At 42.9% G+C, this 17,500-nt stretch overlaps 2 protein-coding genes across 26 annotated transcripts in view; one reads left to right on the forward strand and one right to left on the reverse strand.

The window, feature by feature from the left end:
• The window catches only part of XNDC1N (XRCC1 N-terminal domain containing 1, N-terminal like), a 38,422-nt gene extending 29,930 nt beyond the window's left edge, over positions 1-8,492 (reverse strand). For 4 of the 21 annotated variants that reach the window (XR_011995127.1, XM_072725861.1, XM_072725855.1 and 1 more), the window contains exons 1-5: positions 8,157-8,314; positions 7,352-7,446; positions 3,282-3,465; positions 1,286-1,427; positions 343-498 (exon numbers count right to left, since the gene is read on the reverse strand). Coding sequence is in view for 17 of the 21 variants with exons in the window: in XM_072725861.1 (XP_072581962.1) it covers positions 343-498; positions 1,286-1,427; positions 3,282-3,326 (343 nt within the window). In the remaining 4 variants the exon portion in view is untranslated. Of the gene's footprint in view, positions 1-342; positions 499-1,285; positions 1,428-3,281; positions 3,466-6,476; positions 7,447-8,068 lie in introns of those variants that run through there. The other 17 variants (XR_011995126.1, XM_072725860.1, XM_026010575.2 and 14 more) reach the window with 9 other exon arrangements.
• Positions 8,089-17,500, forward strand: part of RNF121 (ring finger protein 121) — an 85,283-nt gene continuing 75,871 nt past the window's right edge. For 2 of the 5 annotated variants that reach the window (XM_072725865.1, XM_072725867.1), the window contains exon 1: positions 8,089-8,394. In XM_072725865.1, coding sequence (XP_072581966.1) covers positions 8,329-8,394 — 66 coding nt within the window. In that variant the 5' untranslated portion in view covers positions 8,089-8,328. Of the gene's footprint in view, positions 8,395-8,855; positions 8,959-17,500 lie in introns of those variants that run through there. The other 3 variants (XM_072725866.1, XM_072725868.1, XM_026010557.2) reach the window with 3 other exon arrangements.

A 17,500-nucleotide genomic window follows, 5' to 3' on the forward strand; every position in this document is an offset into this window, starting at 1 on the left:
TTTATTTTTTAATTAAAATTTTTTTTTTTTTTAGGTTCGAGAGTACTTTAATAGGGAGCGCTCCCGGGCAAGGTTCCCTGACTTGGAGAGGTAGCCTGAGTCAGGGAAGTCGCCTAATTAAAATTTTTTTTAATTTTTCAAGATTTTATTAATTTATGAGAGAGAAAGTGAGAGAGACACTGTGCAAGATGAGTACAAGCAGGGGGAGGGGTGGAGGGAGATGAAGAAGCAGATTCCTCGCTGAAAGCGGAGCCTGACATGGGGCTCAATCCCAGGACCCTGGGATCATGACCTGAGCCAAAGGCAGACGCTTAACTGAGCCACCGAGGTGCCCTTCCTTACCATCCTTAAACATGCGGACACCTGAGCGGTTTTTCCCCTGCTTTGAATCAGATAAGGACATGAGCATGGTTGCAGGGAGCAGGGTAACAAAAGGTCTGTCCAGGGACCAGGAAGAACGGCCCACATCAATTTGCAGGAAAGCACAGCCACAGTTACCTGGGGACAAAAGGTTGAGAGAAGGATTTAAAGGTGACGGGAAGACAGATGCTCCCCCTACTGCGCACAAAGAATTGGGTAGGAAAAGGACATTCTTCTATTCTGGGGCTATTTGGAAGCCTAGAAAGATTAAGGAACTTAGTGAGCCAGCACTTGAAGTGGACGAGATCTCAGTCCACAGAATAACAATATGAAGGTTCACAGTGGTCCTACCAGCTGGAAACCTTCCCTGACTCAGTAGACTTGCTGTTTCCCCATCCTCTGGCTCTGGCAGGCAATGCTAATATTTCTCTATTAACCCCTGCTAAGGAGCCTGACACCTCTCCGTCCTGACAGAGCTGAGACCAATGGTATATGTCAGTTCTCTACTCCAGAGAATTCTAAGGCCAACCTTCTCAGCCCATAAACTCCTATGGAGCCTTCTTAGATTAGTATGCAGAGCTCAGCCCCAGCCTGCTCTTGACAATGATATTTAGAGGTGTATACAGGTTCTACGTGTTGGCATTTATAATTATGTCAGTGTCCTCAGGCTTTACCCAGTCTGCTCAGATCAAAGCAGGGCAGGTATATTGCATAATTCAGGGAATGCTATCCCTGTTGCATTCTATGTGAACAGAATCCTCAGAGTTTGCCCACACCATACACCTGTCCTCAGGGCAAGGGCCATATCTCACATTCACACCATGGAAGGTGCTCAGTTCGACTGAATAAGACATTTTGGTGGCACATTTGGAGGGGAATGTTACTCCTGTGTCTCACACAGAGTGAGCTCGGAGAACTCACTCACCCACATCAATGTAGCCAATGGGCACTACCCTCTCCAGCTGGAGTTCTACTTTCAGTTGCCCACTCTTGTCCTGAGGGCAGCTGAGCCAAGGTCCCCTTGGACTGTCTGGGTTCAGCAAGTTCTCCACAGGATACTTGGGATCCTATGTCAGAGAGAGACGGAGCAAATCAGAAACCTCACTGAACCAAAGCCAAGAAGGATGCCCGCAAAGGAGGGACCCCTACATTCTCAAACCTTTCCAGGCATTTTAACATGGTAGAAGGAACACTACGTGGTCCATAAAAAATACAGTTATCACATGACAGGGGATTTACAGACTGTTTACCCCTCCTTTATTTACAAAACTACCTCATTTCATCCTCCTAACACTTTTTTTTTTTTTAAAGATTTTATTTATTTATTCACACACACACAGAGGCAGAGGAAGAAGCAGGTTCCATGCAGGGAACCTGATGTGGGACTCGATCCCAGGTCTCCAGGATCACATCCTGAGCCAAAGGCAGACGCTCAACCACTGAGCCACCCAGGCATCCCTCCTTGTAACACTTTAGTTTACTATTTAGTTTATTTAACAGTTTCTTAGTTAACAGATCGATAAGCTGAGCTTAGGTTCAGAAACTTACCCAAGGCCACAAAGCCAAATAACCAAAGTTAGAACACCTGTTTCTGAATCCAGAGCTCTTAACCACCACACTGCACTATTTCTTTCTTTTCATTTATAAAGCGCTTTCACAGACATCTATTTATCTTTAACCCTATGAGAAAAGAAAGGCAAGGATTTTTATTCTAAGTTCACAACTGATGGTTGGAAATAAAGTAATTCTTGGTTTGAATTCAAAATTAGTATTTTTTTGTGGAAAGGCCCTGAGCAAACTACTTTCTCTCTCTGCATCTAAGTTTCTTCATCCATAAGTAAAGGGGAGGGAGATTATATTCATGGTTTTCAATTTTGTTTTAGCAATAAAATCCATCCTCTTAACTGAAAAAATACCCAAAATGTGTGTGTGTGTGTGTGTGTGTGTGTGTGTGTGTGTATTTTCCACAAATAAAAACAAAGCTCTGGTTAAAACACAGGTTGGGGGGCCTAAAGACTGCCTGCATTTCCAGAACTGCATTTCCAGAACTATACTCTGTGGGTGCCCACAGAGTATAGTTTGAAAATCTCAATATTAGGTGGTAAGGAATGATCACTAGCATTTTATAAGGCTCAGTGTATGAAGAAAACCATTCCGGCTGATTATGTTGGTAAGAATATGGTTAATATTTATTTTATTTCACTTAGGAGTTGATATAGTAGTTCTTAAAGACTCTCTTAAAGGTCTTTCCAAAATAAGTGGGGATGTTTTTGATTGTCATAATGATCCTGCTATAAATGAAGACTTATGTCACCCAAAATGCCAAGGTACCCTCTGAGAAACAGAAGGTAATAAAGGTGAGGAGTGGGAAGAAAGTGTAAATGGATAGAAATGACAACAGAGGAAAGGGTGGGAAAGGGTGGGAAGTCCCTAAGAATCACCACATTGGATCAATCCTGGGCCCAGGGCCCAGCATCTAGGTCTAATTGGGATAATCGGGATTTCCAGAAAGTGAACTTCTAGGGAGGAGGCTGAGATCACCTTTGATGGTGGGGATGATATCCTCACAGGTCAGAGATGACTTTGAGTGTTCTGGCCTGCTCTCAATGAGAGAGTAACTACCGTGGTACAGACCGTACACCTACAGTTTTAGCAGTTCCCTTCCAACTAAGGGTGGAATCCTGAGGTTATTTCCTTCTTTACCTTTTAATTCCTGGGAATGCTTCTTTTACCCATCCTGCATTGCTCTGGGAACAATCTGAGCACAAGACCTATGTGTCCTCCTTTGACTTTGGATCTCCAAAGAAGGGGCAATGTCTCTTCGATTAAACTGGGAGTTTCCTGAAAGTGCAGCCAAGTCTCCTTTTCTTGTCACTCCTTTCAGTCACCAAGAAAAAACAATGCCTGCTAATTAACGTTACCTGAGAGGAAAATGATACCACGTGGCTAATCTTTACAGGAGCCATGGTAGGCCCAGCAGTTCTCCCAAGTACAAGACAAAAATACTTTCTCCTAAGATTTCTTCCGTCACCACGTCACCACTTTGGCACTGCCTATGTTTTGGTCCTGTCGGCTTCCAGAAGAGAAAGAATCCTCACGTTACTCCTGAAGAAAAAAAACATAAGAAAAACAAACTAGCCATGGCTGGTTCTCTGGTAATTTCTGCAGCAGTGAGTAAGACTGTTTCTGGTGCCCATGATGGGCACTGGGCAGGGAACAGATCTGGCTGGGAGGTGAGATTCCAACAAACTTGAAACAACTGGAATGCATTCATAGGGCAACAGAGTGGCAAGTACAAAATATGTTACTATGATAATAGTGGGTTAATATGTAGGTGAACTCCCAAAGGCATGAGTTGTGCCTTTAATCATTCACCTATATTATGCCACTAGAACCTAGTACATAGCAAAGATGCGACAAATGTTCAATTATATCTTAATTTTTTCTTCCCTTTAAAATCAACCTTCTTTTAAAAAGTAAAAAATAAAACAAAATCAATCTTAACTTTGTTTTTCATTGTTACTCCCATTAGGAATCTTCAAGGGCTTGTTGATGTATGCAAATCCCTTTTTACATGGTAGGTACTTAATAAATATTAATGCAGCTTTGCCCCTCAAAGTATCTATAATGTAGAGCTCTACATTTTCTGCTTCATCTGCTCCTACTCCTTTCATCAGAGGATGTATTTTACCTCTCATTGTTTTATTTAATATTGAAAGCTCATTATGGACATCTGCACTTTGTCTTTTGCCAAACTTCTTATGGAACATTTTAAATATATGCAAAAACATACACATTAGTATAATGGACTTTTACTCATCCATCACCTGGCTTCAACAATTCCTTGGGTAGAGGTGTTTTAAAGTTGCCTGAATGCCTTTAAGTGTGATCTCTCCCCAAATATTTATACCGTGCCCTTTTACCCTTGTTTGCTACCCATCTGGCCCCTAAGAATGAGTCCATGATTCCTAATACATTTCTGGCCATAATGTTTGGTCTTCTTGCCTCCTTCCCTACTCCCTCAATCTCCAATTTCTTCCCCTCATCTCCAAGACTTTCTTCATTCCATTGTCTTTGCTTGAAATGTTCTTTCCCTTTTGCACTTGTCAAATCAAATGCATCTCTGATGCTCAAATATCATCTCCATCTCAACCAGCTCAATTGATATTCCCATCCTCTTGATTCTGTGTTACAATTATCTAGGTATATGTCTTTTTTTTTTAAATTTTATTTATTCATGAGAGACACACAGAGAGAGGCAGAGACATAGGCAGAGAGAGAAGCAGGTTCCATGTAGGAAGCCTGATGTGGGACTCGATCCTGGGACTCCAGATCACTTTCTGGGCCAAAGGCAGGCGTTTAACCACTGAGCCACCCAGGCATCCCATTTTTTTTTTCTTAAAGATTTATTTATTTATGAGAGAGAGAGAGAGAGAGAGAGAGAGAGAAAGAGAGAGAGAACAAGAGACCACAAGTAGCGGGAATGGCAGAGGGAAAGGGAGAAGTAGGCTCTCTGCTGAGCAGGGAGCCCAATGTAGGGCTCAATCTCAGGACCCTGAGATTATGATCTGAGCCAAAGGCAGAAGTTTAATTGACTGAGCCACCCAGGTGCCCCATCTGAGTATATGTCTTATGTCCCTTGACCAACTGTAAGCTCTTCGAGGACAAGCTTCATGTCTAATTCATTTCTGTATCTTCAATATAAGAGGGAGAAACATATAGTTCCAGATTAGCAAATGTCTACTGAATGACCATAAAAATTGAGCTCCAAAGGGCCAGCAGTCATGGAGTGCTCATAGTGGGATAGATTGCTATGACAGTGGAAACAGTGAAGGTCATCCAAAAGTCAAGCACTCTTCATAGGTCACCTTCAATACGGTGCTACGGCTTCAAAGTGGGAAGAATGCAGAATGAGTCTCTAGGCCTTCAGATTAATTAGAGTTGATTATTCCCACTATAGGTACTCACTGAACTTCAACATTTTTTCTTACTCTCGGCACAAAAAGATGTATTGGATATATAAAAATAATAAATAAGATATGGTCTTTATTTTGGAGAAACTCCCAGCATACGTTTGTGATTTTTTTTCTAAGATTTTATTTATTTATTCATGAGAAACACAGAGAGGAGAGAGAGAGAGGCAGAGACACAGGCAGAGGGAGAAGCAGGCTCCATACAGGGAGCCCAACGTGGGACTTGATCCCAGGTCTCCAGGATCAGGCCCTGGGTTGAAGGCGGCACTAAACCACTGAGCCACCTGGGATGCCCCTGGGATGCCCGTTGTTTTTTTTTTTTTTTTTTTTTTCTACATTTGTGATTTGATGTGAAAACTCCATCTCTCATCACTAACACAGATGACTGACTTGGCCAGCCCCCAAACTACACTCTAGGCTTGGGGACCCTGAAGCTGTCAATCTTGGATATTTTATTTAGTTAATATTTTAGTAGGTACCAGGCAGTGTATTGGTATAGAATACATAATGAGGAGTATATACAATCTTTTTCATGAAGATCACAGTCTATCAAACTGCTTGCAGTTCTCCAAGATAAGTGCTTTCCGACCTCCTCATGCTTGTATATGCTGTAGTTCTTTTTTTTTTTTATTTTTTTTTTTAAATTTTTTTTAAAAAATTTTATTTATTTATGATAGGCACACAGTGAGAGAGAGAGAAGCAGAGACATAGGCAGAGGGAGAAGCAGGCTCCATGCACCGGGAGCCCGACGTGGGATTCGATCCCGGGTCTCCAGGATCGCGCCCCGGGCCAAAGGCAGGCGCCAAACCGCTGCGCCACCCAGGGATCCCCTATGCTGTAGTTCTTATTTTTTGGCAATGGCCTGTTTACCTCACTATGTAGAGAGCACTTTTAGGATGCAGATTTTTGTCATGTTCATCATCTCTCACACCTCGGGGAGATGCTGAAACACAGTAGGTACAAAAAGCCATTGAAAAGAGTAGTTTATTAAGTCAATATACTTCCAATCAGACTTTCAGCAGAAGATTCTGACAAACTCATCAACAAATAAACGGCCACAGATTCTAAAAAGACAGACAAACAGATCCCAGAAACAGACGCATATAAATGGGAATTTAAAAAAAATAATAAATGGGAATTTACCTGTTGATTGTAAGATAGAACAGAGTCATGAGTCTGTCAAAAAAAAGATGAGGTAGGGCAGCCTGTGTGGCTCAGTGGTTTAGTGCTGCCTTCAGCCCAGGGCCTGATCCTGGAGACCTAGGATCGAGTCCCACGTGGGCTCCCTGCATGGCACCTGCTTCTCCCTCTGCCTGTGTCTCTCCCTCTCTTTCTCTCTCTGTCTCTCATGAATAAATAAATAAAAATCTTTAAACAACAACAACAAAAAACCCCCCAAAACTTGGTCTACTTGTGAAGAAAAATACAAGTAGATCCCTACCTCATAACATATTTGAGAAATTATCCTCAAATGAATCAAAGATGGAAACATGAAAAATACTTTAAGGTAACAAAAACAAGATTAAAGTAGAAATGACTGGAAGAAGATATCCACAACTCATAAAAACTTGGACAGTATTCAGAATGTATATTTTCAAATATTACAAATCAGTAAGAAAGGACAAAAGTCCAATAGAAAACTGGAAAGAAGATAGAAATACAATTCACATAAGATCTGAATGACCAAGAATCTGTATTTAAAAAAAAATCCTTATACTCCGTGGTAATAAAGAAACTGCAACTCCTTCCTCTAAGACCATGTGTACAGACATATAAAATATTTCTAATAGCAAAAACCCATAAAACTCTAATGTCCATTAGTTGAAGAATGGATAAATGGGAATACGGGAACTACTATATATATTATATAATGGAATACTATCTGTTAAAAGACATGAATTAGATGTAAATATACATAAACATGGACAGTCTTCAAAAAATACAGCGAAAGGGTAAGTTACAGAGTGATATAGAAAACAGCACTTATGTTCATCAAAAAACAAAATGAATACACTTACACTGTGAACACACAGAATTTTTTCCCATAGACTGGAAGCATATCCAGCTAATTGTGACAATAGTTGTGTCTCGGAAAGATGAAAGGGTACTGGGTCTGAGAATCAAAGACACAGAGAAGTTCAACCTTATATAATATCTGTATTATTTTATCTTTTTAAAAAATGAGGACGCAAATTGATCATGATGTCAATAGTCAATTTGGGGTGATTGGGTATAAGGTGTTTACAATATTCTCTGCTTTGTTTCACATAAAAAAAACAATTCCCATTTTAAGTAAATAAGATGCCTGTAGATGGTGTAAATATTACCCTGTAACTTCTGGTTGGTCCTAAAACAACGCTGACAGGTACCCTAGTGTGAGTCCACTGCTCATCCCTGGCACTACTCTCCCCCATAGAACCAGCTGGGATGCTCAGGGGTTAAGTGTGCAGGGGCCACAGGTTGTAAATTGTTGGGTCCAGAAGTAAGGCTAACAAGGGGTTGGAAATGAGTTAGGAAGTTTAAGTTGGGGCGCAGCACAGAGAATACAGATGGGAGCTGGGGATGCAGGACGCGTAGTCGGAAAGTATCGAGATGCGTGAAGTGATCCTAAGGCGTGAGAGGCCAAGAAGCAGTTTGGGGCAGTGGAGGTCGCGCGAGGCTCTTCTCTAGCTTCGGGAGGCTAAGCCGCGCAGCCCCGCCCCCCCCCCCCCCCGGCCAAAAAAAAAGAAAAAAACCTTGGAACACGCTGTTTTGTGCATTCCTGCTCCGCCACCCATTTTCGGCAACTTCCCTCCGCATCAACAGCCTCCCAAAGCCCCTCACCCGGGACAACGGACCTCGAAGAGCCACCGCAGCCTCAGATCGTGGACCAGGAACCCATTCTCCCGCCAATTCAGCCCTCTGACCTCCGCCGTCTGACCTGGATCACGCCTCTGACGCCTCTCCAGGTCCGGGAAATTGTTCTGTGGCCTCAAGAAGCCGCTGTTTCTGAAAAATGACTCCCATCGAGGCAAGAAGACATTCGCTAACTGCAAGAAAAATACATTTCGTGTGTATCTATGTATGCCTTACGTCTATTTTTAAATGTATATTTTTAGGCATATATTATGCAAATTTTCACCCGCTACAAGTCTTTCAGAGCTCGGAACTTAAACTTCCGGGTCAGATTCAATGCATTCTGGGAAATGTAGTCCTTAGCCTCCACGCTTCACTTCTTGGAGCTCAGAGTGAGGGAGCGTCGCGAAAGTTGACGATTTAGAGACCCTTCTCTTTTGCTGTCCAAAAGGGAGAACTGGTGAAATATTTGCACTGAAAATAATACAAACCCAATTTCTCATTTTCCAAGAACCCTCCTTCACGGAAGCTTGGAAGTGCACGGAAACCTTCCCTCCCTGACCTTTACGGAGTAGCAGGTAGACGGTCTCTTAGTCCCTCTCGGAGCTCCGCCTGTCCTGATGCCCCGCCCCCCTGCTGGAACTCGAGCCGCCGATTGGCTAGGAGCACTTGAGCGGCGGAAGCAGCTGGCTAGCGGGGGGACGAAGGGAGGGGGAGAGTTGTGAAGATGGCGGCAGTGGTGGAGGTGGAGGTTGGAGGAGGTGCTGCCGGGGAACGGGAGCTAGATGAGGTAAGAAGAGTTCAGAGTCAAGGAGGGAAGAGGCTCAGCCTGAAATTGAAGGGAGGGGAGGAGAGTAAGGTCCTGGGGGAGGGGGACCCTGAAAGGGAAGGAGCCAACTGGGGGGCGGGTGCGAGGAGAGTGAAATCAGAGGTACACTGGGCTTGGGGACTCAGAGGCGGTCACGGGGGTAGGAGACTTGGAGTAACCTCAAGGGTGGAGATGGAGGACAGGGAGAGAAGCCAGGGAGGGTGGGGTGGTTAAGATTTGAGATTATTAGCTGGGGGTCCTAGGGTGTGACTGAAGGGCTCAGAGGGAGCTTGAGTTGGAGGGGCGTGGACTTCTGTAAGGGAAGGCCGGGCTTTCGCCGTGGGAGAGTCGAGTCTGGATTTGGGGTGGGGGTTGGGGACGCGGACCGCGGGAGAGTGCTAGTCTACTAGCGTTATAGCGTTATTTTTATGTAAGAACAATTTTATCTATCCTTACACTCTAGGACTTTGTACATAATGTGCACTCAGTAAAGTTTTGGGCACTGAATGGATGAATGAATGATTATATACCGGAATTCATTCACTCATTTGACAAACATTACATGCTGTCTTTGTGCTGAGTCCTGGGCTAAGTGCTAGGGATATAGGGGCCCTCCCATGGAACAGCCCATAGCCTAGCGGTGGGAGACCCACAAGGCAGACAAGTCATTGCATCAGCGGTATAATGGTGGCACTGAAAAGAGGGGACCAATTCATTTGGGGCTAGAGAAGGCTTCCCAGAGGAACTGAATCTTATGGGATAAATGATTCTCTATTTCTGGCGCCTTCTGGACGTATTAGTTCTTTGAAGGTGAGCTCCTTGAGGATGTATGTCCCCTTTTCCTGTTTAATAGGCGTTGAACAACTGATGTATTAAATTACCAGTGGCCCTTGAATCACTGGGAGGGAAAGAGACCCTGAGTTTGAAAGGAATGAAGGGATGGCGCTGAGAAGTAAAGAGAAGGTGACAAAGGAAAGGGAGATGATTCTGAGGCCAAAGGTATATTCAGAACAGGTGCTTGTGACTTTGCACAGGACAGTAGATGGACAGCACAGAGGGATGGGAGGAAAGGGATTCATTGCCAGGAGTGGAATCGAAGGGATCGCTGAGAGATCAGAATATTAGAGGTCTTGGTTTTGGGGATGGGTGACTGGGGAAGACTGGGGGTGAGGCTCAAAGAAAGGGAGTAGAAGTGGACTGGAGAAGTCAGGACTGTTTGCTTCATGGTGGGATGACTTAGTGGATTCGGTTTACCTGAGTGGGATGATTAAGGTGGCAGGATGAGACTGAGTAAGTGACAGGTGGTTAGAGCAGGGGGAGGTTTTTAAAGAAGCACTTTAGGGGATCCATGGGTGGCACAGTGGTTTGGCGCCTGCCTTTGGCCCATGGCGCGATCCTGGAGACCCGGGATCGAATCCCACGTCGGGCTCTCGGTGCATGGAGCCTGCTTCTCCCTCTGCCTATGTCTCTGCCTCTCTCTCTCTCTCTCTGTGTGACTATCATGGGTGAATAAAAAAAATAAATAAATAAAGAAGCACTTTAGACCCGTACCTGCCAACCACTGGAGGTATTTGATATTGTTCAGTTGGTGACAGCGGGTGGCTGTGGACATGACCTCTAAGGCCCCTTCCAGCTTTAAGTTTCTGTGATTACAGTTGGCTGTGGTTCAGTGAGGTGTGTTTGAAAGTGCCCTGGAAAAAGTAAATATGGTATTAAAGTTATTACATATGGTTTGTTAGTCATGAGCTTTCCTTTGAGGGAGGCTTATTTCAGTTATGTATATCAGGGTCTATTGGGATAGAGAGCAAAAGTACTGGGAGAGGAGAAAAGAAAAAGTCTTGATCTAAGACACTTTTGATTTTTGCTTCTTAGCTTTTCTTATGTTTTAAGAACTTAAGAGCTTCTAGTTGTGTAATATACTTACTATGAGTATGTTATAGACTTATTAGAGTGTCATGCCTAGAAATCAGCTTTATATGTCACCACCAGCATCCGTCCCAGAAACTTCTATTAACTTGTTTTACTTACTGAGAAAGAATATAATCTCTCAGGAAATTCTATATGGACACTAGTTCTATCTTTTGTGTGTCTGAGAAAATAACTCTGACAAGCAGGAACAGCCAGTTATCCCTTCAAGTTCCCTTCCCCCAAACGAACAAACAAAAAACCAGGGGTCTGGTCTGGCGGACCTTAGTTTATGTGAGTTTCTATTAAAGTCTACCCAGCTGTTTCTTAGCAGCCTTAATTAGTGAAGAAGGTGAAATTCATCCTTATAATTTGTAATTATGGAGGTCTACTGTGTGTTATGCACTGGCAATTCAAAAGTAAGACAGGATCTTTACCCTAAGTTACAATGTGGGGAAGAGACACGCAAATAGCTCTATAGTGCTAGATAATTGTTATAATGGAACTGTGTAAAAAATTCAGTGGGGCAAGCACTTAAGTCTGCTAGGGGGAGTCAGTGAAATCTTTCTGACAGAGGTGGGTTTTGAGCTGAAAAAATAAAGATTGGGTTTACAAAGAAGTGATTTGCATGTGGTGATAGAGTTGTCTTCCGGTAGCCCTTTTCTGTTTGATGGGGAGACTACCTTAAGGCGCCGGATAAGGGTAGCGGGTAGCCTAACTAAGAGGCAGTTGGTACTTTTTGCCACTTCTTTGGAAAGATGGCACATGCTGTGGTTTTGTCTTCAGGATATTGTACTTGTGTTTTCCAATATCAGATGCCATTAGCATGATAAGGGGTCTGGAATAGCAGCCATCAGTTCATTCATTCCTTTCCTCTTTTGTCTTTTCATTATTTGCTTCTCTAGTAATTGAGGTGAAAAAGGCTTTGCTAAAATGCCTCTCTTGTTTTGGAGAGGTGTTTGGAAAAGAGGGTTTAGGAAAGGTTACAGTTTATTGAGTCCTTACCATAAACCAGCCCCTGTTTAAAATCATCTACTTGCATTATCTCATTCATTACTAATAGCAGCAGCCCTGTGAGTTAGATGGTATTAACTGCATTTTATACATGAGAAGACTGAGGTTGCATAACTTTTCTAGGATTCTACTGTTTGTGAGTGGGGAGGTTCATATTCTAACCCAGGTCTGCCTGTGCTATCCTGAGCTTAGCCTGTGCTGTACTGAGCACCTTCGTTCCATTTCTCTATTATTTGTGCTGTGGGTAGGTAATTTTTTAAAAATTTATTATTCATGAGAGCCACAGAGAGGCAGAGACTAGGCAGAGGGGGAAAGCAGGCTCCCTATAGGGAGTCCGATGTAGGACTTGATCCCAGGACCTGGGGATCATGACCTGAACCAAAGACAAACGCTCAACCACTGAGCCACCCAGGCGTCCCCTCTGGGTAGGTAATTTAAAACTGAGATCTTATGATCTCATGTGAAAATTGATATGGTACATTTCATAAGTGACTGTGATTCAAAGGAGCATTTTGAGTCTCACATTTGTGACAGTGATTTTATTAATATTCCCTATTTATAATCAGGGAAGTTGAGGTTCAGAGTATTTGAGAATGCTGAGGATCTTGCAACTACTAAGTGGTTTAAACCCATATATTTTTCCAGATTCCAAAGTATTTGTTTCCCCTCAGTTTAAAGGCCTAAACTGCAGACTCATCTTACCAAAGTAAACTATCCCTTTCTTTATATACAGAAGTTTCTCTTTAAAAAAAAAAAAAAAAGATTTTATTTCCTTATTCATGAGAGACAGAAAGAGAGAGAGAGAGAGAGAGAGGCAGAGGGAGAAGCAGGCTCCCTGCAGGAAGCCTGATGTGGGACTTGATCCCACGACTCTGGGATCACACCCTGAGCCAAAGGCAGATGCTCATCCGCTGAGCCACCCAGGCGTCCCAATATATACAGAAGTTTCATCTCCAAAACATGAAGTAGCATTTCATTCCTGAGAGATATAAAGTAGGGATTGACAAAAGGAATGTTGTTTTTTCTATACAGGTCCTTTAATTTACTGATAACTTGATTCTGCTAACCCTCCTGGATGGGAGGAGTGATTAGTTTAGGGGTAGTTAGGGAGATGAAAGATGGGTCTAGCCAGCCTAGGCTAGGTATTAAATAGGATGTAATAACTGGTTAAACTCAGTTCTTGGTCTCAACTTGCCAAACCACATGGCCCTGGAGGATGTTAGTTGGATAAAGCATTGTTATGAGATAGGTGGCCCAGAAGCAGACCCACTCCTGGAGCCAGTTAGCTCCTCCTGGAAGGTGTAGCTCGCCAACCTCAGAGAGGAATTGGAGACCTCATTTTGGCACGGAGAGCTGGCTTGGGATCTAAGGTAGAAAAAGCATGTCAACATCCAATCAGGGCCAGCCTGCCTGCCTGGCCAGTGCCTGTGAATTCTGGATGTGTCTACTCCCAGTGCTTGTTCATCTGCCAGAATGATGTTATATCATGCAGATCAGTGAGTAGTTTGCAGCTCAAGTTCAAAGCAAGTATCCCAGTCTACAACTAACTTGAGGTATTGTTGCCTCAAGTATGTAATTTACCTCATCTGGGCCCTATTTTATTCTTGTTAAAAGAGGAGATTGGACTAGATTGGTGGTTTTTAAACCTTTATTTAGCCATACCTATTTTCTTTTTTAAGATTTTATTTATTTATTCATGATAGTCACAGAGAGAGAGAGAGAGAGAGGGGCAGAGACACAGGCAGAGGGAGAAGCAGGCTCCATGCAGGGAGCCCGACGTGGGATTCGATCCCAGGTCTCCAGGATCGCGCCCCGGGCCACAGGCCGGCGCCAAACTGCTGCGCCACCCAGGGATCCCAGCCATACCTATTTTCAAGAAGAATCTTGATTTGAAGCCTTGGGGTCCTTGAAGAGACTCAGAACCCCTTGTATATCTTAAGACACACTTTGATAATCAAGGTGCTATCTGTGACTGCCCCTGATTGGATGACCCTACCGTTTGTTCCTTCAGCTGCCTTCTCCCATACTCCTAGCCCAGGCCTACCAAGGATTATTTTGTCTGTCTTCCCCACTAAACTCTTAGATGAGAGAGGAAAGCCCAAGTCTATCTTGCTCATTGTTGTAGTTCTTTCCCTCAGCATGCTGCCTGCCATACAGGCAGCCACTAAGTGTTGTATAATTATTATTTTTGAGTAATAGTAATAATAGCTACCAGTTAGTATTTGTAATATGCCAGCTCCTCTGCTCAGTAATACATGGTTTTTTATTGAATGTTTACAATATCTATGAGAATTGAACTGTTGGACTGAATCATGGTTGTTTGTTTTTTTTGAGATTCAATGTTTTTTAATTTAATTTTTATTTTTTTAAAGATTTTATTTATTTATTCATGACAGACACAGAGAGAGAGAGAGAGGCAGAGACCCAGGCAGAGGGAGAAGCAGGCTTCATGCAGGGAGCCCGATGTGGGACTCGATCTGGGTCTCCAGGATCAGGCCCCGGGCTAAAGTGGTGCTAAACTGCTGAGCCACTTGGGCTGCCCAAGATTCAATTTATTTTTATTTATTTATTTATTTATTTATTTATTTATTTATTTATTTATTTATTTTTAAAGATTTATTATATATATATATATATATAGAAAGAGAGAGAGAGAGAGAGGCAGAGACACAGGAGGGGGGAGAAGCAGGCTCCATGCCGGGAACCTGATGTGGGACTCGATTCTGGGACTCCAGGATCGCGCCCTGGGCCAAAGGCAGGCGCCAAACCGCTGAGCCACCCAGGGATCCCCAAGATTCAATTTATTTGAGAGTAAACATAAGTAGGGAGGGAGAGGGGCAGATGGAGAGGGAAAGACAGACTCCCTGCTGAGTAGGGAGCCCTATGCAGGCTCTATCCCAGGATCCGGGAGATCGTGACCTGAGCTGAAGGTAGACACTTAACTGACTGAGCCACATGGGGGCTCCTGGACTAAATCATGTTTAAAACTCTTTCTGGTTCTAACATACTGTGCACCATGTTTCTGGTTACTGCCAGGTCTTTGTCGGTGCTGTCCTGTCTTCCTAGAATGCCTTTCCTTTCTCTCTGTGTGTTTCCAAATCCACCTGTACTTAAGGTTCTAGCCCAAGGCTGATGATTTGACTTCTAGAAGTATTCTGATCTACACTGATGTCTTCTTTCCTTGCCTTTGATGGTTTTTTTTCCTGTGTTCATTTATAAATTTATCAACTTTTTCGGAAACACCTTTTGTGTGCCAGGCGCTATGCTATGCTTGAGGATACCAAGATGGAGAAGGCGTGATAATTGCCTTCACGGAGTTCATGGACTAGCATGAGAAGAGAAAGACTGATAAAAAAACATGTCACCGGTGCTGTGCTAGGCAGTAGGTGTGGTAGGTAAATCAACGAGGAAGTGGCAATTCATGTCCTATTTCCTCTTCCTGCTAGACTGGTAAACCCCTAGCAGCATGGCAGTAGAAATCCCTTGCTTCCTTAAAGTAGTAATCATAGCTTTGTTTTGTTGTGTTTTTTTTTTTTTCCCCCTCCTGTGGGTCTCTCCCTATAGACACTTGATATATGTTCCTTGTTTCCAGGGGTTTTCTTCTCTAGAGATTTTTGGCCGAAACCAAGATCTTATTGAGGGATTAAGGCATGTGTGACTGTGAAGTTTAATCTTGAATATCTGACCATTTATCTTTGGACTATGTTTAAGGCATATAAAATGAATAATAGCATAGTGTAGTAGGAAAAAAGCATAGTAAACAATACACTTGGGTTCTAGACTAGGAATAGCAGATTTGTTTTACCTCAGACACAGCTGAATGATAATAGATGCTTAGAAGGCTGTGTTGAGGAAGATTCTGAGACCAGGGCTCAACAGGTGGGTGTCAAAGGCAAAATAAGATACTTAGTGTTAGGTCCTGTGCCAACTGTTTAAGTACATTATTTAACATTCAAAACCTTACCATAGCTACTATTATGGTTATCCCCATCCTACAGATGCAGAAACTGAGGTATAGAGAATTTAAGTAACTTGTCCAGTGTTACACAGCTAGGTATGTGACAGAGCTAGTGTTCAAATCCAAGATGACTCCAGCACCTGTGCTCTTAACCACTCTGGGTGGTGTGAGTACTGTATACTTCTAATATTGTCCTACATTGGATATTTCTACTACTTAAGTATGTGATGTCATTTACAGAGATAATTTGGGGTCATGTATTTGTGTGTCTCCCATGAGATTAGGTTCTCCTTGAAAGCCCTGTCCATCCTTATATCCATGGTGCCTGGCAAAGAGTATGACTCAATAAATGCATGAAGATATGAATTCATAAAAGATTTCAACCTCTCTGTACCTCACTTCTCCATCTGTAAAATGACAGGTTTGGATTTAGATGATGTTTTAGAGATCTCTTACAACTTTGCAAGTCCTGGATCCCAGTATTTTACCTGGCCTGTTTCCTACAGTTCCTATCAGGTATTCAGGTACTATTTTATTTCTATCAGGTAAATACTAGTGAATGACAGAGTGAGTGAAAGTATAATTATTGTGTTTTTGGTTTTTTTTTAAGATTATTTATTTGGGGGAGAGAGCGAGCGAGCATGCGTGCGAGCGTGAGCATACAAGCAGTAGGGAGGAACAGAGAGAGAAGCCGACTCCCTTCCCTGCTGAGCAGGGAGCCCAATGCAGGGCTTGATTCCAGGACCCCAGGATCATGGCCCATGTGAAAGGCAGATGCCAAACCTACTGAGCCACCCTGGCACCCCATATATAATTATTGTTAATAATCTATGCTAATAATATTGAGAGAAGAAAAAAATGGTAATAGGGAAGTTGTAGACAAAAAGGCCCACATTTAACCCTTGACTTTTTAATGCAGAGAGTCTCATACTTGCGCAGATACCCTGTCTGCAGACAGTGTATCCCATTTGGTTTCCCATTCTCCTATCCCCAGCTCACTCTTGCTTTTTGCAAGTCACTTCTTGATTAGGCTTATATCTTAATAACTCATCTATTTCCAGAAGGAATTTAAATTGTCATCTGGTCAATAAAATGGGATAGGAGAGAGAGAGGAAAAGATGAAGAGGAATGTTCTAACTCCTTGAATGCAGAGAGTGTCTTTCTCTTTACATTCCTCAGTGACTTACCTACCCACTGCTTGGCACATAGCAGGCACAAATAAATCAATATATTTATTAAATAAATGATAAGGGCACCTGGGTGGCTCTTGATCTCAGTTTAGGTCTTATTCTCAGGGTTATGAGTTTAAGCCCTGTGTTGGGCTCCATGTTGGACTTGGGGCCTACTTAAAAAAAAAAAAAAAGATGTCATAATTAAGAATGTTTGTATGTGTGGGTTATGTTCAGGAAAAGGTAAGTATTGACTTGATAGCAAAGGTTACCTGATGTGGGGATCCCTAGGTGGCTCAGCGGTTTAGGACCTGCCTTCGGCCCAGGGCGTGATCCTGGAGTTCCGGGATCGAGTCCTGCATCAGGCTCCCTGCATGGAGCCTGCTTCTCCCTCTCTCTGTCTTTCATGAATAAATAAATAAAATCTTAAAAAAAAAAAGGTTAACTGACGCATAACCGTCTGTTCTGGAAATAACAC

The sequence above is a fragment of the Vulpes vulpes genome, chromosome 11 (genome assembly GCF_048418805.1).
Source record: "Vulpes vulpes isolate BD-2025 chromosome 11, VulVul3, whole genome shotgun sequence".
Lineage (NCBI taxonomy): Eukaryota > Metazoa > Chordata > Mammalia > Carnivora > Canidae > Vulpes > Vulpes vulpes.